The sequence below is a fragment of the Mus musculus genome, chromosome 1 (genome assembly GCF_000001635.26).
Source record: "Mus musculus strain C57BL/6J chromosome 1, GRCm38.p6 C57BL/6J".
NCBI lineage: Eukaryota > Metazoa > Chordata > Mammalia > Rodentia > Muridae > Mus > Mus musculus.
The window spans coordinates 31,204,958-31,228,676 of NC_000067.6; the positions used below are offsets into that span (position 1 = coordinate 31,204,958).

The window sequence follows — 23,719 nt, forward strand, 5'->3', positions numbered from 1 at the left end:
CGCTCTGATAATTTTAAAACGTGTCAAGTTGTACAGAGTAGGACATGACCGGCCACAAAAGCTCTCCCTTCACTTTCGTCGCCCTTCTCTACCCCCTCTTGAAAGATTCAGGGATTTCAAGGCTGCAATGTCCCCTAGGTCCAGATGATAGGACTGAGAATCAGGTTAACACTGAGGTCAGACTTAAAAGGCAGTCGAACCCTTTCTTTAAACAATGCATGACAGGTAAAGGGAGAAAGGGGGCTGCATTGTTCCACCAGGTTGGCTCTATTCTTTGAAAGCAGACATCCCATTGGAAACATCTTTGTTCTACAGAGAGGGAGAATGACGGCCTGCCTAGCCAAGGCTCTGTCTGCAGCTTCAATGCACACTTAAATTACTAATTACATCGCCACAGAGGTTGGTGTTTCTCCAGAGACTAGAAAATGTCCCAGGCCTTTCTTTGACTGTGATAATATTGCAACTTATCATTGAAATTTAGAGTCTCTTGGGAACAAGTCCAATATCTACGTACTTGCAAATGAAAACACTGTTCCCCTGCTTAGGATCGAGTAGGAGATTTTATGTTCAATTAAAACTGGCTGTGGTCTCAATTCAGACGGCAAACACTTAAGGAGAACGCTAGAATTTAGCTTCGTTCATCTTGTTAAGATTCTTAGCACCTGGTAAATGGTGAAAGTCAGTGTGACTTTCACAACTGTTAGCTTATTTCATCTTCCAGCAAAAGACATGTGCTTGGAAACAGAATTAAATCTACAGATGAAGAAAGGGTTAGAGGGAGCTAGCGCAGGGTGAGAAGAAAGTGTGAAGCTCAGAGCATGGGATTCTGTTTTCACAAGTTCATCTTGTCAGTCGGGGAAGATACAGTGAAAATCAAAGTGGTTTTCTGAGCCTCCACTGTGTTGACTGTGTTGCTGTTATTAAGATCAGCCAGAGAGACTAAGTTGAAGCAGTCTATGCAAGGTCTAGCTAGGCTCCTTGGAGAATAAAAACAGGTGTCTTGTCTTCCTCTTTCTGGTTTTACCCTTCCTGCTGACTGGCCCCTAGAACATGAGGCTAGCCAGTTTCTTTTAGACGGTAGAGAGATGAAATATTTGCATCAAAGCATCATGTATCGTGTATGTGTGTGTGTGTGTGTGTGTGTGTGTGTGTGTGTGTGTGTTTATGTGGCTGTTTGTTTGTTTGTGTTGGGGACTGGGAGGATAAAGGATAGAGATAAAAGATTCAGTGAAAGATGGTTTCTTAAAACTTTTCATTTCTGGAGTTGGGGGTGCAGATGTGAGTTAATTAGAGGGATCCACTCATGCAAAAAATTGTATTATTTCTCACCCTAATAGAGCTGTATAGAATCTTTTATAAGTTCACAGGCCTTAATGAAACTTGTCTCTTGCTTTTCTTGGTTTTACTACTATGAGTATAAGATGCTATAAAAACTCTGCTAATCACAGTGTTTTTGGTCTTCATTCCATTGTCTTTATCAGCATAATTTTCAAAGTACAGTATGAAAGGTCCCATGGTAAGGATTATATAATTGGGAATGTTATTGGTTAAATGTATGGTAGTTAAGTCAGCAGAAATTATCTAACAACATACTACAAATCAGTTTTACAGCATCCATTGGTATGGCAGCCTCTCTAGAGACTCAATTAGATGTGTGCAGTTTTATACATTGTTCATTAAGAAAGGTCAAAGTTGAGCATTGGTCAAGACAGTTTAGGACTAAGGAAAACTTGGGGTAGGTAGATGTAAATTTGTAGTTAACTCTTTTTCTATTTCTTTGTTCTGCTCCTGACCTGTAAAATGTGTGTGTGTGTGTGTGTGTGTGTGTGTGTGTGTGTGTGTGTGTGTGATGTTCTGCTATAGCCTGTGTTCCTGGTCTTCAGGGAGAGACCAGAAATCTACTCAGTAGCATGCATTGAGTACCCCTTTGTGTGATAAGGCAGCTACAGTCCTAGGGGAGACCAAGGCAAAGACAGTAGGCGGACCTTGAAATAATGTGCGATTTGCACATCTTCAGAACCTTTTTGTCTTTATAATGTAGGCCCCATGCTTAGAAAAAACCATTTAGTGGGCTGCTTTATGGCTTCAAAAAGACGCCTTTTGAATCTCTTTCCAGAAATTACTTTCTTATTTTCATTTACCATAATTGTTCTAATCAAAGCTTAGGGGGAAATGTGATTACTGCATTTAAAGTTGGTTATTAAATGAGTATACATAAGAATCTAAATTAAAAACTGTGCTTTAAGAGTAAAAACTAAAACATTAGTGGCATAATAAAAAGTTACTATTTTAAAGGATTATTTTATAATCTAAAATTTCATTTTATATTGTGTGAATAACAACAGTAAAGCTTGAAATGGTGATTTGAAGATAATGAAAGATCTAAAACTCCTCTATGAATAAAACTTGAAGTCACACAGTAAATCCTGAATGTGTTGGCAACACAGAGCAGTTAGGTGTCTATCGATGTACCTTCAGCCTCCTACTAACCAGAGCATCTCACCAGTGTTGATGATGCAGGGTGATTGGTCAGAATCATGAGTAGAGGCTTTCCTGTCCCAAGTGTTAGAACATCTGTCTGTAAACCTCTCCTATGTTAACAGTTATTCCTTCTTACAGCTCGTCTGGTATCAGCAACAGACTCCACATAACATCTCCTGGTTAGGATGTGAATTCTGAGAATGAAGGACACACATCTTTCCATATTTGTCTTGATATACCTTATTCCTTGAGTTAGTTATGGACTTAAGAGCTGTCATTCAATTAGGGCATAACAGAATCATACTGCAGTACTGTCTTAGTAGCATGAAATGTATCCATATCTATACACCCAGAGACAGTGAGGGAATGGCCACTGACATATCTATGAGAAGCAGTGATTAATGGTTTTAATTGGCTCAGAGGTGTGTTTTCCTTTAGAACTGTTCTGTTTCTAGAAAGTCTTGAGGAGACAATATTTGTTGGGTTGATGGAGATTGTATTAAACAGCTGGAGGGAAACAGTCATGATTTTGGCCACAAGAAAACATTCAAAAGGTTTCTTACCTTGTGCCATGCCTCCCCTGTGGATTCTGTCTCTTAGAATAGAAATGAGAATCTCACCTTTTTGATTCCTCTTACAGGTGTAAAGACTGACACTCAGGGGTAGACATGGAAGCCATGTGAAGTTTGTGCAAGGCAGAAGTGACAGGTATCAGAGTGTTAGGGGCCTGCTAGGGACACCAGATGGTGTTGCTGCCCAGTGATGGCCCCTGTGGATCTCTCTAGAGTACCAGGCACAGTGTCCAAACCTGCATTTCTAGGCCTTTCAGGTTCTGTGAATTACTGAATATTTTAAAGGATCATTCCTTTCTATTTAAAGTATATAGTATATATTTATCTCAGGGTTTCTATTCCTACACAAACTTCTTGACCAAGAAGCAAGTTCATGAGGAAAGGGTTTATTCAGCTTACATTTCCACATCACTGCTCACCATCAAAGGAAGTCAGGATGGCAACTCAAGCAGGTCAGAAAGCAGGAGCTGATACAGAGGCCATGAAGGGATGTTACTTACTGGCTTGCTTCCCCTGGCTTGCTCAGCTTGCTTTCTTATAGAACCTAGGACTACCAGCCTAGGGATGGCACCACCCACAATGGGTTCTCCCCCTTTGATCACTAATTGAGAAAATGCCTTACAGCTGGATTTCATGGAGGCGTTTCATCAAAAAAGGCTCCTTTCTCTGTGATAACTCCAGCTTGTGTCAAGTTGACACACAAAACGAGCCAGTACTATATCTATACCTATATAAAATGCACTATGTATAATGCATACATTATATATTTTATATGTACAATGTATAATATATCTATATACATTTATATGTATATACATGTCTATCTATCTATTTCTATATGGCTGAAACATGGTTTCTAAAAGGAGGTACAAGAAACAAGAAATGCAATCCGAAGACGGGGAATAATATAACATTTGCACTAGATTCAGAATAAATGAAGGACTATTATTTCAGAGTATAACATTCATCATCTAAGTTCTTTCTCCTTTATTATCCCTATAACTTTATGAGAAATGCATGTGTATATGATTGAAGTTAGAGTGTAAAATTCAGAGGAGGGAGGGCTGGAAGAATTGGAACCTGATTCTCACGTCTATCCTTGGTCTTGTCCTGTTCATCAAAGCCATGGACTGTACAGTCCCAGCAGCACTGAAAATTATCGTAAGGGTTGTATGTCAATATTAAGGTTCTAAACACCAAACGTGGGTGCATCCTTAAGTAACTGGACCGTTCCTTATTCATATGTACTCTGATTAAATGTGGCTCCCATGGCTTTCATCAATATGCTTGACCACAAATCAAGTGGAACTGTTCAGTAAGTCATTCTCTGTCTGGTAACCATCTAGGACAGAAAGCCTGTCACCGAGGAACAGCATGGCATGAAACCATTTCAGACATTTCTCGAGGAATAGAGATTCAAACCTCAAATAATTCTTAAATGGCTGACCATAAACATTACCTTGTTGATATTTCTGACCATTTTAAGAATTTGAATTGGTTTGATTTCAATTACGTTTTCGTTATAAAAATAATTGTAGGCAAATGCTCAGTACTCATTGAGAGCATAAATGATCTGAATCTTCTATCTGGCTGTCTAAGGGGTAATAGATGAGACCATTTACTGAGGGGGCTAACCAAATGGCTCAGTGGGTAAAGGCATTTGCCACCAAGGTTTACAACTTGTGTCTAATCTGCACAACCCACATGGAGAAAGGAGAAAACAGATTTCGCAAACTGTTAGGCTGTTCTCTGACTTCCATGTGAGCTATGACATGTGCACCACAGCCCTCTCATTAACTAGCTAACTAACTAACTAACTGTGAGAAATAAAAAAAAAACATGAAAAGCAATATAGTGTAAATATATATATATAGTGTATATATATATAGTATATATAGTGTATATCTCTCTCTGTGTATATATATATACATATACATATATATGCATATATATATATACACATATATATATGCATATATATATATGCATATGTATGTATATATATGGAATTTCAGTAATAGCCTAAATGCAGGGAGAAGATGTGGTCAAGTAGGGTGGAGCTGCCACCCACCAAAGAAAGTAGGAGAGGTTGCTTTCTTTCCTAAATTAGGATGTTTTTGGTTTTTGTTTTTACTTTACCACGTTAATTTTATCTAGAAATAGAAGAAACTAGTCAATGACTCTAAACATTTAATACTGTGCAGCTGCTGAGATTAAGTTAAAAGCAATGATTATCAATTTATGAGGCTTGGACAAAAACTTGTTGAATAACTGATTGCAAGTTGATCTTCGAATGTACGCTAGAGGGCAGCAGTGTACTGTTAAACAGACATTGCATGCCGAAGCTCAGCAGTGCCCACAAAGCCTGATATTAAATGCAGAAGCAACCAAATCTTCAGTGAATGAAAATGGAAAAATGTATTAGGTATTCTAACACCATAGAGACGTTTCCACTAGTGTGACTTGCATTTGAATATATTTTGCTTAATAGATATTAAATGCATGCAAGAAGAGAGGAGACAGTAGCTCTAGAAGGATTCATCCCTGATATTCAGGGTATATTCAAGAGATGTTCAAAAGGAACCATAGAAATATTAGTTGAATTATGTGATGTTTGATGTTAATCTAGGTTTCTTAAATTCTGTATGGATTTGCATTGGATCTGGAGCAAATAGGTCTGAAAAGAATTAAGATTGCTTTTTAATTCCACCCATCTAAGAATGTTTTATCATTTAATATTTCACATTTAATGATCTGTGGAAAAGATGATAGAAAAACATGGCTGCAACTTTTCCTTAGCTGGAGCTTCATTTAGATGAATTATGTCATGAGCCCATAAAACTTCATCAATATAAATTATACAAAATACCAAATTAAACTGGTTATTAAAAGGTGCTAATTTTCTTTCTCTGATCACTAGAAAATGTCTACAATTTTCTGTATCCATTCCTCTGTTGAGGGGCATCTAGGTTCTTTCCAGCTTCTGGCTATTATAAATAAGGCTGCTATGAACATAGTGGAGCATGTGTCCTTCTTACCTGTTGGGGCATCTTCTGGATATATGCCCAGGAGAGGTATTGCTGGATCCTCCGGTAGTACTATGTCCAGTTTTCTGAGGAACCGCCAGACTGATTTCCAGAGTGGTTGTACAAGCCTGCACTCCCACCAACAATGGAGGAGTGTTCCTCTTTCTCCACATCCACGCCAGCATCTGCTGTCACCTGAATTTTTGATCTTAGCCATTCTGACTGGTGTGAGGTGGAATCTCAGGGTTGTTTTGATTTGCATTTCCCTGATGATTAAGGATGTTGAACATTTTTTCAAGTGCTTCTCTGCCATTCGGTATTCCTCAGGTGAGAATTCTTTGTTCAGTTCTGAGCCCCATTTTTTAATGGGGTTATTTGATATTCTGAAGTCCACCTTCTTGAGTTCTTTATATATGTTGGATATTAGTCCCCTATCTGATTTAGGATAGGTAAAGATCCTTTCCCAATCTGTTGGTGGTCTTTTTGTCTTATTGACGGTGTCTTTTGCCTTGCAGAAACTTTGGAGTTTCATTAGGTCCCATTTGTCAATTCTCGATCTTACAGCACAAGCCATTGCTGTTCTGTTCAGGAATTTTTCCCCTGTGCCCATATCTTCAAGGCTTTTCCCCACTTTCTCCTCTATAAGTTTCAGTGTCTCTGGTTTTATGTGAAGTTCCTTGATCCACTTAGATTTTACCTTAGTACAAGGAGATAAGTATGGATCGATTCGCATTCTTCTACACGATAACACCAGGGCCAAAAAGGGGGAGTGGGTGGGCAGGGGAGTGGGGGTGGGTGGATATGGGGGACTTTTGGTATAGCATTGGAAATGTAAATGAGTTAAATACCTAATAAAAAATGGAAAAAAAAATAAAATTAACTTAAAAAAAAAAAAAGAAAATGTCTACAAGTACATTTTTGTGAAGGAAACTTAAGTATGTCAGAAGTGAAACAGACTATACTGAAGTTAGATACTGAGTAGCATTTGTATTCAACACATAGATAATTGTTTTAGAGAGACATTTGCATTCCATGTATAGACACTTATTTTAGAGAGAGGTTTGTATGAAAGTTATTGAGGGATGGTTGCAAACCAGAAAACATATATGTCTCATAAAACCTTTCACAGCACAGCTGAGAGAAGAAAGTACACTTCTAAATGTCTATCGACACGGTGCAGAGCTTATACATTAGAGAAAACAGTACAGAGGTGTCATTGATCAAATGACAGTAAGACCTTGTCTGGGTCTTAGCTTTCCTTGGCTCCACCCATATTTCCACTTTGGATGGGTTCAGCCAGAGCCCATGACTTACAGACTTGAAAAAAGGAAAAGTGGAGCTGAACCAGTCAGACAGTGCTGCTCCCTCAGTTCCCACCCAGGGAGCAGCCATCTTCCCTCTCCCTCACCATGTCTGTCAAGTCTACACAGCATCGAATCCCGCTTGGCCCCTCAGATGCCTTTCTCTATGCTGTGACCCCTCCCGATGCTCTTGTCCATCTATGGGTTAACATGTTGACATCTTTCTAATGTCATACATATATTCACACCTGTAGGAAAACAAACAAAGGACCAAAAGCTATGATTATTAACCTCATGCATCCTTATCCTTCTTTTTCTCTTTAAAATTTACCATTGTGTATGCAATCTGTTTCAACACAGTCCAGCGTCTCACCTCAGTTTATTTACTACTCGTAGCTTCTCATCATGGATATTCTTGTTGCTTTCCTACCAATACAAACTAACTATCCCCCTTCCCCACAAAGCTAATAGTGAGCATTTCCCTGCTGGTTCCTGGCCACAGCTCCGCCTGTGTATTTTATGACTAGTATATCAGCAGAATTGGACATCACTGGTTTCTGCCTCTTGATGCTGGAGGGTGTAGGTTTTCTTTTCTCTCTGGCTGCTTCTTACCTCATTTTGTCTCTTCTGTTTTTTTTTTTTTTTTTTTTTTTCTGAAATTTGATGTTGATTCTTGCTCAGGATGCTTCCTCTTAAAGTCATCTTTTTACTAAAAAATTCTTATATCTATGAATGACATTAGTTTTCAGTGCTTAAGACTCTAGGTTAGACAAGATAGAAATCAAACTTGATCAAATGTGTGGATTTTTTTCATAGTGTTGAAAAACCCTAGATCTTAGCTACGGGGATGAGACATGGATCCAAGAGCAGACTGAAGCATGGTAGGTAACCCTGTGCGTGCCTTCTCCCTGTTTTTCTCTTTATGTCAATATTACACTGTCTCTTATGTTGGAATATGTTGGTTCTCTTTGTTCCTTTCTCTGTATGATAGAAAATGTATGCTGAAACAGCAGCCCAAATATGTATGGATCCTTTATGTTTATAAGGCATGTATATGAAGTCAACTCACCTCCTCTAAATCTCTTGTCTTAGCTTGGGTAATGGTCATGTTTCTTCCATGTGGCTGTCCCCTCTACTGAAACATGAATAGTCCAGGCTTATGAGGTGAAGTGAAGAGCCAGGAGGTGCCAATGGTAAGTCTTATATCTTGAGTTTCTCATGACAGGCAGATGATTGCTGAGTTAATTACTCCAGGTTGTACCTCCACTTGAATATTCTATAGGCTTCTTGAGCTGAACACAGCCAGTGTGTAACTCATGGTTTCTTTATTACCTTTTTCATAATAAAACATGTACATATTGATCCTCTTCTATTCTCAGCTTTAATTAGCCACCCCTTAGAAATACCAGATGTCCTTAATCATTGGATACCATCAATTATTGTTAAGTCTGGAAAGGCTAGGGCTGCATGTACTCTTTTCTCTCTACATACTTACGATGTACACCCTCCCCTCCCCATTCCCTTCCTTGCAGGCTCAGAGCTACCTCAGTGCTTTAAGGCATGATGGACTGCTCAGTTTGAGCCATGTTCTCTAATCAGTCGGAAGCTGAAGTCATCACCTGGGCAGTGGTACCTCACTTCACACACTATGACCTACATCAGGTCTGCTGTGATCTTGGCATGTTATTTGAGCCATAATCCCTCCATCTATAAAGTGAATATGTCTTCTTGACCCTTACCAGCAAATCTGCTACAGTAATTATTTTCCTTTCTTTCTCAAATTAAAAATACTTCACATAAAGTCAGACTTTGCCTGGAAGTTTCCAAGCCGGTGTTGCCAGGAAGCTTCATAAATATGTTGCGCTATGTTCCTTTGGACATTTCCTTCTAAAATGTGCGACTACACGATAGTATCATTTACCTAACATTTCAAATGAAAAATTTTGATTTTAATTAAACTAATGGAAACTTAAACTTAAGCAGAGACTCAGGGGACTTTGGCTGAAATCTGCAGCGAATATGTGAATTATATCCCTTATGTACAGTCTATCAAATTCTTAATACTATCAATACCATGCAACAGTCAAAGCTTTATCTGCTAAGTTTACCTGACACAGTAGAGAGCCTTGTGGAGATGAAAGTAAAGCCACTCCCCACATCAAGTACACTCATTTTTATGCTCATGCCCTTGTCAGTGAAGTCTTGTGTTGCACAGACTGACCTAATAGCATATTTCTGTTCCCTTTGATGAGGAGCAAGGTGTGTGTGTGTGTGTGTGTGTGTGTGTGTGCGCGTGTGTATGTGTGTGTGCATGTTCTGTCTTTCCAGAGCTGTTCCTCAGCCTCACAGTTAACAATTAAAAGGAAGGCATACTGAGTGAGCATGGCAGAGCAAGCGATCGCAGGAGCTGCAAGGATGCCATGGAACACAATGCTCAACACAGTTCCAAGTAGCTTCTTGTAGAAGCTTCAGCATCACCGTTACATTCTTTAGAAAGGCAAATCCCCAGGCCCAGATGCATGCAATTTCACAGTTCTTTGCTTGTTTAAGACTGAGAAGCCCTAACAAGTCCTGCCCCACAGTTCACAGGGGCTTCCACAGGCTCAAATTGTAGGGGAAGAAAATCTCAAAAGCTCTGCTGGCTTCTAGAGATCTTTTCAGTATGTCCAGTTTCTATTTCCCCTGGGGCTTAGCTCTGTTATTCTGAACTGCTGCAGAAGCCAAACAGCTGGTCTAATATCTAGAATCTCTTCCAAAAGCAGGAAGACATTTTTTTTTCTCACACTTTGAGAAAGTATGTTTGGGCAGTGCCGTTAGGTCTGCTGTGCTGACTATCAGCTTTGCAGTCACAGTAGTCAAAATCCTGGACATGTGAATGGTCTCACTTCAGGAGAAACTCCTTTGTGGAAAGCCATTATGAAAAAGAGTATCTGATTGGGTGCCTTCTGACTGATTTGGTTTGAAATATTTTTAAGAATAAAATTTTTGGAGGCTAAAAGATGCCAGAGAGGGTAAACTACTCATAATTCAGAGTTTGATTCCTGAGACCACATGATCAAAAGAGAGAATTGATTCCTGTTAAATTTGCTATCTGATCTTTGCACTGTACACCACACACACACACACACACACACACACACACACACACACACACGCACACACGCACACACACACACACACACACACACACACGCGCACACACACAGAGTACATTTGTCTATAGAGATTTAGATCTACTATAAAACCCATATGCAAAGTCCAGTTTGGAACAAAAGAAAGAAGTTTGTCATTAAGCCTATTGGGGAAGCCCAGTTGACAAGTTTTCTATAGTATGGACTTTGGCATTAGCTCCATTGGTCAGAGTCCCAGGAATGCATTGACTATCTCTGAGACCCCAGGAAGGGTTTTTAAAGATTGTCTATGTTTACTTTCTGCATTAGTTGACCTAGGGTCATACTAAAGCCAGAAAAGTTAAGGTTAGTCACTATGTGAAAAGCCACTTGACTAGTGCCTAGCATTTGTGAAGTATGTATTACTTATTTTGTGACTAGGTAGACAATATGGAGTCTTTTTGGTTTGTCTATATGGTGTAAGCCTTCCCTAGTTGCAAGTTATGATTTTAAAAAGACTTCCCTTTGGAAATGGCCATGGTGGGCAGAATTGGAGAAAAGCAAGAGCAAGGACCAGTTGAAGGCCTTCAATCAACCTTACATCATTTATACCTCAACTTTCCACTCCTCCTTCGAGCTCATGAGTTATCTCTCTCTGCTTTAGTTACAATTCTTACTGCTTTAGACAGGATAAGAATGGGGTTGTGTATGCAGGATGTGCAATTTAACTTCTTTACACATATTTATTACATGTCTTATTTCTTTGTGTCTGCTATGTGCACACATGTGCATATATGGAGGACAGAGGACACTTCACAGTTCTGTCTGCCAAGTAGGTTCTGGGAATCAAACTCAGGCTATTGACCTTAGTAGTAAACACCCAGCCCAGAACATGTGATTTATGAATTACTTTATTACTTACAGTGTACCTCAGAAGCATCTTTGATTGTGAGAAAATAAAATGTTAATGAGATTTAAGCACTCTCTCAGACATCTTCATTTATAATTATGCACTGCCTATATAAAAGAAGATGCCAGCATTCACATATAAAACTCTCAAGGATAATCTTGCATAGCATAGATTTTTATCTGCCTGTAAATTTAAAAGGAATCTTGCTACCATACAAAATCACAATGCCTTTCCTAAACAACAGGGTAACTGAAATCGGTTCACTCTTTCTCTTACTACTGCATACGTTTTTTATGATAAGTTGGAAGAGAAACATGCAGGCTTAAAAGAAAGACATACTTGAACAATTTATCAAGAGAGCAAAAATGAAGCTTATAGAAAAATTATGTTAGACCCTGACCATTTCTAAAAAGAGTTTATTTTATTAGGTTTCTAAAAAGTGGGCTTCTAAATCATAACAGGCTTATGATAACCTTTTAAATAAAAATATCTCTCAAGGAAGTATATCTATAATTAAATTTAGAATGAAAATATGACATTACTAATGCTGTCCAGAACCAGAATCCTCACACATTTTATAATGTTAAGGCTTTGTCCAAATAATTTCAGATTTGAAAATGCTGTCAAAATTGATATGTATTTTCTATTGAATGTAATGGAAGCACCCCTAGAATAATAATATATTTTGCACTACCACATGTAGCCTTTTAGATCAAATAATGATGGATAGACTTTTCAAAAGAGGAAACAAAAATTAAATTATTCACAAGTGTTCTCAAGGTAGTCATAAAATTCAGCCTCACAATGACCACACTTAACACTAATGACATTTGTCTTTTAGTGATTTTTTGTTGAGGGAAAACTCTGCCACACACCTCAGAAGCTGGCACATGGTCTTCTAAGGGCCTTTTCTCATGACATCTTAGTATCAGCTTGTCATTGTCCATGGGCATTGTGAATGGATAGCTAAGGCTACAGTTGTGCTTCTGATGAGAAAGCAATAAGGAATTAATAGAAATCTAAGTGTGGGTACATAGTACGATCCACTGGGATAAAAACCAGATTAAACCAGAGTTTTACATAAGGTGACTCATTTCGTTTCATGCTACTGCTGGTGAGTTAGAGTCTCACAGTGAATCTGCATGGGGACCTCTATATATCACACAGTAAATCAATAGTGTTTACAGCAGAATTACACGGTGAGCTCCTCCGTGCTTTACTCTAGATCAATGAAGACTCACTATGGGGTTCACCTTTTCATTTCTATGAATTGTACGGTAAATCAGAAGTCTTTATTCACTTTTAAACTGAGTAGTTGCCATGAAGTTAGACAATATACCTTTCATAGACGGTATCATTTCAAGTAAGACCGAGTCTCGTTACCAAAACTCACTTCAGTTTTCTATATTCGAAGTAGTCTTCAGAATGTCAAATATTAGAATCAAGTAGAGAAAAGTGAAAATTACTGGAAAGGTAAGACAATTCTATGAATCACAAGCTCATAACAAATTGAGGGCTAATTCACTGATAAGTGGATATTAGCCCCAAACCTAGGATACCCAAGATATAAGATATAATTTGCTAAACACATGAAACTCAAGGAGAATGAAGACTGAAGTGTGGACACTATGCCCCTCCTTAGATTTGGGAACAAAACACCCATGGAAGGAGTTACAGAGACGGAGTTTGGAGCTGAGATGAAAGGATGGACCATGTAGAGACTGCCATAGCCAGGGATCCACCCCATAATCAGCATCCAAATGCTGACACCATTGCATACACTAGCAAGATTTTATTGAAAGGACGCAGATGTAGCTGTCTCTTGTGAGACTATGCCGGGGCCCAGCAAACACAGAAGTGGATGCTCACAGTCAGCTAATGGATGGATCATAGGGCTCCCAATGGAGGAGCTAGAGAAAGTAGCCAAGGAGCTAAAGGGATCTGCAACCCTATAGGTGGAACAACATTATGAGCTAACCAGTACCCCGGAGCTCTTGACTCTAGCTGCATATATATCAAAAGATGGCCTAGTCGGCCATCACTGGAAAGAGAGGCCCATTGGACTTGCAAACTTTATATGCCCCAGTACAGGGGAATACCAGGGCCAAAAAGGGGGAGTGGGTGGGCAGGGGAGTGGGGGTGGGTGGATATGGGGGACTTTTGGTATAGCATTGGAAATGTAAATTAGTTAAATACCTAATAAAAAATGGAAAAAAAAAAAAAAAAAAAAAAAAAAAGAAGTGGCCCTGTAGTTAGGAGTCAAGATGGTGGGAAACGTGTTCCTCGAGAATAAGAGCGTTGCAGGAGAGAAGAAATGGAATGTTGGTTATTCTGCAAATGTTTCCATTTTTCAATTAGGACAAATATTCTTCCTGGCCACAGAGAGTTGTTCAGTCTCATCAACTTCAGTTAAAACAGGACTTGGAATGTGGCCTCAGGAAGGGAGAATTTTGGAATATTTTACCAACCTTGAAGCATTTTAGAAAGATGTTGCCTTCCTATGCTATGTTACTGACATCCCATCTCTGTAGGGCAAGCTCATACTGATTGCAGTCTGTTATACGGACAGGAAATTATAAGGATGAGTTTTGATTTTAAAGCACTTTACGTAGGAGATAATGAAGTGATTAGGCTTTTCAGACTGGAGATGAAGGCTTTGAGTATACGGAATCAACTGCCTCTCTGTGATCAAAGGGCCGACTTTATCATGCTTTTATTTTAAGAATATATATGACCCTAGAGGTACTCTTGTCTCACTCAGAACTGAGTGATTGGCAAACCTAAAACTCTCTTAGATCTGCTAATTCCTAGTTCATTCTTAAAAAAAAAATCAATATATACATGTACACACACACACACACACACACACATTTATCTTATACAACAGCGTTTTCCTGCTACCTGATATTTAAATAGAATTTTTGTCCTGCCACTGGAACTCATAAAATATTTTTACCCTTGAATCTGCTCTTTTATTTGCATTTTGCGGTTTGACAGTCCCGTTGGTTTTCTGCCTAGAGGAATTTTGAATTAAATTGCCTTTTAGGTTCTAAATTTGTTTTAAAACTCACTTTGAATTGGCTCATAAAACTGAGCCTGTCCTGCTTCAGTTTGATCCCATCCTCAGATTTAAATTGACTTAGACATAAACTGGAGATAATTCTCAATTTTTCTCTGCATTCCAATTGCCAGACTGTTGCCATCCAATTTTATGTTCTTATGACGGAAGCCGAAGACAGCACTGCAACACTTGAGGGGATCTCAGAGCACCTTGGCCCAGGTTCAGACACATTCAGAGGAGAAATTTCAGGAGTGAGGGTAGGTTTTACACAAAAAGTGTATTCAAGCTATTCCAGAAAAGAAGAACTGCCAGGAGGGACACAGGACCCTTCCTTGTGTTATCACCTCATTAGTTCGGATTGCCTGACCCTGGATGTTCTCTGCCGTCAGGGCGAGCTGCTGGCTTTCCATTTCTCTCAGGAAACTGAATCATCCTCACTCCACTGACAATGCCCTTTGGGAACTTAAGTAACAGCACAGTTGGATGTAAACATGTCGCATCCAGTTCTGGTACTTTTTCTTCTAATCTTCAATCACACTGGAGAGTTTATCTATGCTATGTCTAGTCTCACACAGGAAACAACAACAACAACAACACCCAAGCAGTTATTAGGAGCACTAGGCTCCTAATAATTCTGCCTTCCATTCTTTTCACCCATTTTGTTCTGAAATATATAAAAGAATAAAAAAGATATATTGGAGACGGAGTCTTGCTGTCTTGCCCACACTAGCTTTAAAACTGCAAACCTCTTAGAGTAGCTTCTTGTATAGTCAAGATTACAGAGTAGGTCACTGCTTTAGGAGGGAGCAAAATAGTAAGCAAGGCTTTTAATGAAGATTCTATAAACTCTATGGTTGTGTCTTAGGGTTTGTATGTGGATGTGCGTAAGTTACAAAGAGACAGTCACAGAGCTAGAGAGATGGTTCATCAGTTAAGAGTGTTCACCGCCTTTCAAAGGGACTGGAATTCAGTTCCCAACACACACATTGTAACTCTAGTTCTAGAGGAATCTGACACCTCTAGTCTTCGAGGGCACTTCCGCTTTGAAAATCCCACAAGCTTCAGTCTCTTTAAAATATACGAAGTCTCTTTAAGGTTCAAATCTCCCTAAAGTTCGAAAGACTTTTAAACTGGGGGCTCCTATAAAATAAAATATAAATTACATACTTATTTCAAAGAGGAAGAGCCAGGGCACAGTTACAATCAGAATAGAGCAAAACTGAAGTCCAACCATGTAAAGACTTATGGGACTCATGATCTCCAATTGGCTTGGAAAAGCTTCTCCTCTCTGGCTCTGCCTCGCACAACATGCACAGCACATCAGGCTGGCTCTACTCTACAGCTGCGCCCATATTGGCTATGCATTCTGTCGTACTGGCATCTCCAAAGTTCTGCGGGCTGCACTGTGACAGGTCTGCACCTTTTCCAATAACCTCTTCTGAGCTCTCTTTGGGGACTCTGGCTATTCTACAGGGTGTTAAGCCTCAATTTTCTCCCATGACATCTGTAATCCTGGGCTTCACTGTACCTGAGGCTGCACCTTCACCAAGGGCCTTGCCAGGCTCCAAGCCTCAGCTGTTCTCCATGGCTCCTTCATTCCTTTTAAACCAGCACCACCTGGGAAACTCTTACACATTACAAAGTTTGGCTGGCAGCAAATGCACATACAGCCTGAATCCCATCTGGATCATAGCTTCTGTATGCCAAACTTGAGGAAACCCTTTTCAGAAAATTTTACCTCAACAATGCTAGTCTCTTCTTAATCTCAATAGACTCTTCAGATCCCAGGTGATTAAAGAACCACAGATCTTTAATTTAAAATATCACCCAAACAAGTCCGGTAGTTTTTATTGCAATTGATTGATTGATTGATTGATTGATTGATTGAGGCAGGTTTTCTTTGTGTAGCCCTGGCTCTCCTGGAACTCACACAGTAAAAGAGGCTGGCTATGAACTCAGAGATCCGCTTGTTTCTGCTTCCTGAGTGCTGGGACTAAACGCATGCACCACCTCACCTGGCCCTTGTAGTCTTTATATCCTTGTGAAACTCACAAACCAAGTCTGCACTGCCTACATAGCTCTCAGCCTTCTTATCTTCCAAGCTCCCATAGAATAATAGCTTATTGAGCTCTGAGCACCAATGGCTATTCTGTCCATTTTTTCCACACCCCTCCCCAACTGCAAACAATATGGTTAGGTGTATTCCACAGCAATATCCCACAGTCTGGCTAGTATTTTTCATCTTAATTATGATTCATATGGTTGTGATCAAGCATCATGTCCAAAAGCAAATGGGTGGGAAAAAAAGCTTATTCTAGCTCACAACTTTCAGATCACACTCCATCACTGAGACAACTCAGAGCAAGAACTCAAGGCAAGAACATGGAGGCAGGAATTGAAGTACAAGCCATGGAGGAGGGCTGCTTACTGCCTAGACCCCCAAGGCTTCCTTAGCCTTCTTTGTTACCTTCTTTGTTATGTAATCCAGGACCACCTGCCCAGGGGTAGTACTGCCTACTGAGGGCTGGCCCTCCCACATCAATCATTGAGAAAGTGTCCTCCATTTTTGCCTATAGGCCACTTTTATTTTCTCACTTATAATTCACTCTTCCTGGGCTGGAGAGATGGCTGTGTAATCAAAAGCTAGTCGAAACACAAGATTCTTTCTTCCCACCTAGATCTTGGTTAGGTATATGTCAGGTTGGCACAAGTAAAGTAGCGGAGTAGTGTTTTGTCTTCATGTATGTCTGCATACCACATGTGTACCTGGTGCTCACTGAGGTCAGAAAAAGATGCCCCGCAACTGAATTACAGAGTTATAAGCGTCTATGTGGGTGCTGAGAAATAAACCCCAGTTCTCTGGAAGAGCACTGAACGTTAAGTGCTGAGCCACCACTCAACTCCCTCCCAAATAAAAATAAAATACTTTAGAAAAGGAATAGAAACCCACTCAGGTTTTAAAAATGATGCTTAGGAGGAGTGGGGGCGGAGTGGAGGAGGGGGAGAAAAGCTCACTGCAAAAAGCTTGCAGGACAAATGGTAACATCCTGCTCTTACCTCTGTGGCTGAGCCAGCTGGGTATCTGGTCTTCAAAGTAAAGGCAGAGGTGGGGAGAGGCAGTCTGAGAGAAGCGGGAGGACCCGGACTACCGCAGAGAAGCTGTGAACTCTCAGGAGCTAGCATGATGGATCCCACAGCCTAACCCAGGTCGATCTACTTAACTAGAAATGGCAGCCATAGACCCTGAACGGGACGAGCTGGGATTGGCTGCTGCTGGTATTGTTTCAAAGGAGACTCTCCTGTGATTGGCTAGCAGAGTCAAGCAGGAACTAGAGGTGGAAAAGGGAAGTTCAACAAAGTTGTTACCCAGGCAACAGAGCAACGCACAGCGAGTGGCAGTTTATTTTCGGCTCCTAGGCTGTGAACAGCACTGACCAAGCACCTGGGATCCAATTCAGACCTTCTTCCACATTTAGCAAGCACTCTACCCTTGAGGTACACTCTTATCTATATTTGAATAATGGAATCAGAAAATGCTGAAGCTGAGAATGTGGTAACAGGGAATTTGGAAGCAAAGAGCAAGGAAGGTAAAAATATGCAATTTGTGACATTGTCTTCTGCCTGGTCCCTTCAAGCACTATCCAGTCTCCTCAATCCCGAAGAAGAGGATGGTTTTGATTTTGAACAGGGGCAATGCTCATTTACTATTGGAGCCATGGGCCCTGGGAATATTGGACCACCTAAAGCAAAAGAGTCCAAAGCTATTCCTGAACCCAGGAGTGATGAAAGTGAGAACATCTGGAATCCAGAAGAGGTTCCAGAAGGAGCAGAGCATGATGATATATGGGATGTTCGTGAAATTCCAGATTATGAGATTGTATTCCAACAAACTGTGGGAACTGAGGACGTATACCTAGGATTAACAAGAAAGGATCCTTCAACGGCATGCTGCCAGGAGCTGGTGGTGAAAATTAAACTGCCCAATACAAACCCTTCTGAAATTCAAATTGATATCCAAGAAATGCTCCTTGATCTTCGCACTCCTAGAAAGAAGCTGTTAGTAAACTTTCCCCAGCCCGTGGAACGGAACAGTGCTAGAGCATCCTATATCTGGGAAGCTGAAACACTTGAAGTCAGGATGACCGTCCAAAGGGATTTGGATTTTAATATTTCCTGAAACTGTATGAATAAGAAGAGATAGAAAGAAATCATGACAAGAACATTTTTTTTTCTACCTTTGAATACTGGTTGTTTATGTTCTCCCCCCACCCCCGACATATTTTAGAAAGGTTCAGAATTTTAGTGGTGTTTTGATCAAATATAGTCAATTCTATTACTGTTATGACATATGGTTGTTTCATACAATAAGGTGCTGTTCCATTTCTATAGTGAGAGCTGAATAAAATATTTTCAGGTTAACCATCTAGGTTATTACATGGTCAATCACACAGCAGAGCTATGACCATGAAATAAGTGATTCACTTAAATCAGCAGTCTGAAGAACTTCAGCTAACTAATTACATTACCATACAATCTGCTACATAGGGATTTGTCATTATTGTCACCAGAAAAATTCATTTGGTTGCTTTTTCATTGATTTTAACATGATTTAGGATGTTTTCAATCTAGGGCTTCAATATTGTTCTGGAACATATAAGTAAGAAAGGACTATAAATAATTTGCTGTGTCCTGTGAGACACATGTTTATTTGAAAAAGTAATATTTATAGATATATGTGTAGATTCATTTTCTCTTGTTTCTATCTTCCTAACTGTACATTATTATTTTTATAAATTTTCCGTGTTCCTTGTATTTTCTGTACTATTGAATGAGTTTATTTCATTACTATTTATTAAAAACGTATATTTTAAAAAATGATGCTTAAAATCAGTTTAAATATCAATTAGGATAAATGGAAAAAATTAAGGTACATTTTTCTTCTGTATTTCTGTTTCATGTATTTAGATATTTTGATTAGGTGGAAGACAGGCCACTGAGGCATTCAAACCAGAAATGGAAATTATATAGTTAAAGTCACATGATGACTCCTCTACATTGTCATCCAGAGACAGAACAAGGGACAGAAAGGTGAACCAGGAGATAAAAAATGAAGTGGTCAGATGGATTGTTCTGATCACTAAAGTCGTGGTTCTCAACACCGCCTATACATGTGGTTACCCAGGGAGCTTTAAAAAGTGCTGAGGCTCAGGCCACTCCAGACATCGAGAAGTGATTGATCTGGGCCAGTGTCTGCGAAAGACCAGGGCTTTGAAAGTATTGAAATGTGACCAGAGGGGCAGCTGAGTGGTGCTTGTCCTTGGCCAGTAAGGACTGTTGACCATCAATTCTGCTGTGATTTACACGGTGGTTTCTAAAATTGCTGTGAAGAACGACTTCACAGGTTGTCAATGGCAGCATCTTGGACCTCTGCTCAGCTTGACTAAACAGAGTTATTCTTCCAAAATATGCAATTATGAAAACACCTCTGTCGTGACATTTCGGCAGCCCCCCCCCGCCCCCCCCTACGGAGGAATGGAATTATGTTATCTGTTTTGACAACTGTTTACATTCATTTCTATTGACTAGTGTTCGTAGGGATCCACAGGAACTTCAACTAACAATATTGCTCATGGCTGAGGGGGAAAGCGTGTGCAGGGAAGAGTAACTTGTGCTAGAAAACTCCCTTCCAGATAGGGAAAGAGGAGGAGATGTAGATAAGGAGGAAAGCAAGTGTGTGCAAAAGTAATAAACCTACCTGTTGGTAGGCAGAGCATACCCTCAGGTAACCTCCTTCATGTTTTGGTCTGTATAGAAGCCAATCAGATATCCCCCCTCCATGCTTTAGGATAAGTGGACTTTGGTTCTGCACCCACCATGTACAATTGCGTAAGCCTGGGAGAGCCATTTTCAGTCCTGATGATGTGAATGCCATGTGAGTGCTTTTGCCAGGCTATTGTGAAGGGACAAGTTACGTGTGCCTTTGCATGGTCTTCAAGTGGACAATGCTAAGAAGTAGATATTGTTTTTATATTGTAAAAATATTTTTATAGGTTGTAATACTTGTAGAGAATACGACAAGGAAAGAGTTGCAATCAGAAGAATATCAAGCCTGGAACAATCATAACACTTAATTGCTATCTATTAAGAAAAACAAAGAAATCAGGGTTGCTTCCTATTTTAGTCTCATTATGTTACTTTTAAAATGTAGATGGTCTCAGTGTGATTTTATTAGTATCTTGCAGCTAATCATCTCAAAATCCTTTACAATTATCACCCGTGTTAAAACCATCATCTGTAGAATCATCATTTTCCATTTCAGAAATGCAAATATAACCAGAAATATAAATTTTGGGTTTGTTATATTGCATTTGCATCTTACTGCCTTCCAAACTCTGGAGGAACAAAAGTAAAACTTGAGTCATATTTAAATAGAATATTTTTGACAAGATACATCATTTTTAAAGCTCTAGAATACCTTAAATGAATAAAATCTATGGTTACAGATGACAATAAAATAAAACCACATGATCTGGTGCTGATAAAGAGCTAACAGCAACTATTCTCAGCTTAGTTTAAAGAATGAGAGAGGAAAGGACAGCAAAGGTGGAATATTGTTACACTAGGATTACCTCAGTAGTCAGGTACTCGTTAAAAAAATATATCGAGGAATGGTAAGTTTGTGGTAGATAACTTCCATATTTTATTTACCTTTAATGATTTTTATAACTTGATACCTTTTATGGCATACCCACTCAAGAAATAATTACTGAATGAAGGAAAATGCAATTGTATAGCAGCTATGTTGAAAAATTTTAAGACCTTGAGCTCATTTACCCTCTACTTGATGAGAAGGAGTCATTTAATTTCCAAAATTCTTGAGGTTAGTCAATCTATAAAAATCAGTTAAAGAAGACACCTAGTTAAAATTTTTATTGCAAGGATTAAAATAAACTTAGCAGATCCTTTCTCAAGTTGTGTTCTCTTATTCAACATGTGGCTAGTAGTGCCTGCTCAGTGTCAAACTCTGTCATCTTGAGTACATTAATAAACAGAGTAGTCAAAACCACCTGCCATCATACTGCTCAGTAGAGTTTGAGAGAAGCAACAACAACAAAAGAAATCTGTTGATTAATCATCAGTCCTTCAGTCATGTATAAGAAATTAAAGGCTACAACTGTCAAAGAAGAGTAGGAGGGATGGGGGAGGGGTGGTGCAGGCCATTGTCCAGTTCTGTAAAGGACAGTTGAATCAGTTCTCAAGGTAAGAGAGAGATTTAAGTGAAGGTTTGAAGAAGATGAGGGAGTTAGCCTTCCATCTCCAGGAAGAAACAGGTTGTTAGGTAGGATCCTGTCTTTGGGTATTAAAGAGATGGCTGGTCCACGGAGATGAGAGTCGGGAAGAGGAGAGGAAGTAGTCAGAAAGGCAAGAAGTCTGTGGGCAGCAGTGGGATATTCAGTGGCTTGTGTAGACTCTAAGTTTGCCTTTTCTGCTGGGCCCAATTGATACCATTGCAGGTTCGAGAAAAGATGACATGTTCTGATTTCCTTTTAATTGGCATTTAGTTTGCAATGCAGTGGCCACCCATATATATCAGATAAAGTTTATAAGTTAAAGTGACATTTTTACAAATACTCGTCGTTAATCAGAATAAATGTCAGTTATGCCTACAGAATGCAATGGTGGTCCTCAAAAGCAACTGCAAACAAGGGAAATTTCATCAGCTGGTTGCCAGGCATCTAGGTTAGATGAACACTTAATAAAATACTGTGTTATTATCTTTCAGAGTTAGGCTCAAGGAGTAAGTAGATTGTAGACTGCATAAAACTCCAAATATATTTCTGACTCCATAAATGCCATGGGATTTGGAATTTCTTTTTGTTAAAAATTATACCTTTTTTTTTTCTAAGAAGAGAGCCTTTTCTACTTCTGTCTATTGGTATGATTAAGGAGGACTTTTAGTTCATAGTTTCTGTATTGAATCCACTCTGTAACCTTGTTTCTTAGTTAGGGTTTTACTGCTATGAACAGATACCATGACAAAGGCAAGTCTTACAAGGACAACATTTCATTGGGGCTGGCTTACACAGGTTCAGAGGTTCAGTCCATGATCATCAAGGTGGAAGAACAGCAGCTTCTAGGCAGGCATGGTGCAGGAGGAGCTGAGAGTTCTACATCTTCATCTGAAGGCTGCTCGTGAAAGCCTGACTTCTAGGTAGCTAGGGTGGGGGTCTTAAGTCCATGCCCACAGTGACACACCTACTCCAACAAGACCACACCTAATAGTTCCACTCCCTGGGCCAAGCATATTCAAACCATCACATCTTGGAATTTGGGTTTTCATTGTGCAGTAGTTTTCTTCAGGCACCTCAGGCTTCTTCCTCCCTGTGCTTACAGGGAAAAGATGAGGTTCAGCACTAGGACAGCCACACAAGTCTTTACTTTCTTCTCTCTGACATGCCATACTATCTATCCTACAAACTCCCAGAATTCCCTTACTTCTAACCAGAGAAACAATTCAAGTTGTTATTTTCTTATTATAAAAGTGACCTGGGGGCATAGTTCCAACAACTGCGCATTACAACTTAACTAAACGGCATTCTTCACTGAATAAATTACTGACATACACACACATTTAGTCTTAACATTTTCTTTCAAGGACTCAGAAGGGGGAAGTCTGGTGAATGGGTGTTGAGTCACAGATAAAGCCGGGGAGTGGTGCTGCTCTTTCACCAAGGACGGAAGCTAGGTAGCAATTGTAGCATCTGTGTCAATGTGCTATAAGAATGGACTTTGAAAGTTTTACCAACAAAGAGATGATTAAGGTCTCATGAGATAGAAATGCTCACTGTGATTTAACATAACCAAGTGCATATGTGTGTCAAAATACCACAGTAACACATAAATATATGGAATTGTTAACTGTTGATTCAAATATGAAATGAAAATGACAAAGTTTCCTACAGGCCTGTTTTAAATGCTCCCGAGAGAAAGGCTTGACTGTCACTACCTTTCAAGCCCTTTCACGCATTTTAACCAATTACCTTGGGTCCATCAAAAAATGCTATCTGAAATTTATCTCGTGACATTTAAAAATATTGCTGAGTTATTTACTTCAGTGAAAGGGAGTTTGTGTTTCACTTAGTTGTCCATGTGGTTAAAATGAGTTTTTATTGGTGATCGGCACTTGTGCAAAGTGGAGCAGTCTCACTGCAGCATTTACACACACACACACACACACACACACACACACACACACAC

General features: G+C 39.5%; 1 protein-coding gene and 1 long non-coding RNA gene across 2 annotated transcripts in view; one reads left to right on the plus strand and one right to left on the minus strand.

The window, feature by feature from the left end:
• 4931428L18Rik (RIKEN cDNA 4931428L18 gene) overlaps positions 1 to 17,699 on the minus strand; it is an 81,579-nt gene extending 63,880 nt beyond the window's left edge. Inside the window, exon 1 of the long non-coding RNA NR_033445.1 lies at positions 17,519 to 17,699. This is a non-coding gene — a long non-coding RNA (RIKEN cDNA 4931428L18 gene). The remainder of the gene's footprint in view (positions 1 to 17,518) is intronic.
• A 182-nt stretch (positions 17,700 to 17,881) lies between these two features.
• Dnaaf6 (dynein axonemal assembly factor 6) lies at positions 17,882 to 19,330 on the plus strand. Its single transcript, NM_029062.2, has one exon. It carries the CDS (start codon positions 17,982 to 17,984, stop codon positions 18,636 to 18,638), a length of 657 nt encoding a protein of 218 aa, NP_083338.1. The 5' UTR covers positions 17,882 to 17,981; the 3' UTR covers positions 18,639 to 19,330.
• The last annotated feature ends 4,389 nt before the right edge of the window (positions 19,331 to 23,719 follow it).

Bases quoted from the DNA above. Each gene is read 5' to 3' on its own strand.
- Dnaaf6 (NM_029062.2), top strand. From the start codon at position 17,982: ATGGAATCAGAAAATGCTGAAGCTGAGAATGTGGTAACAGGGAATTTG.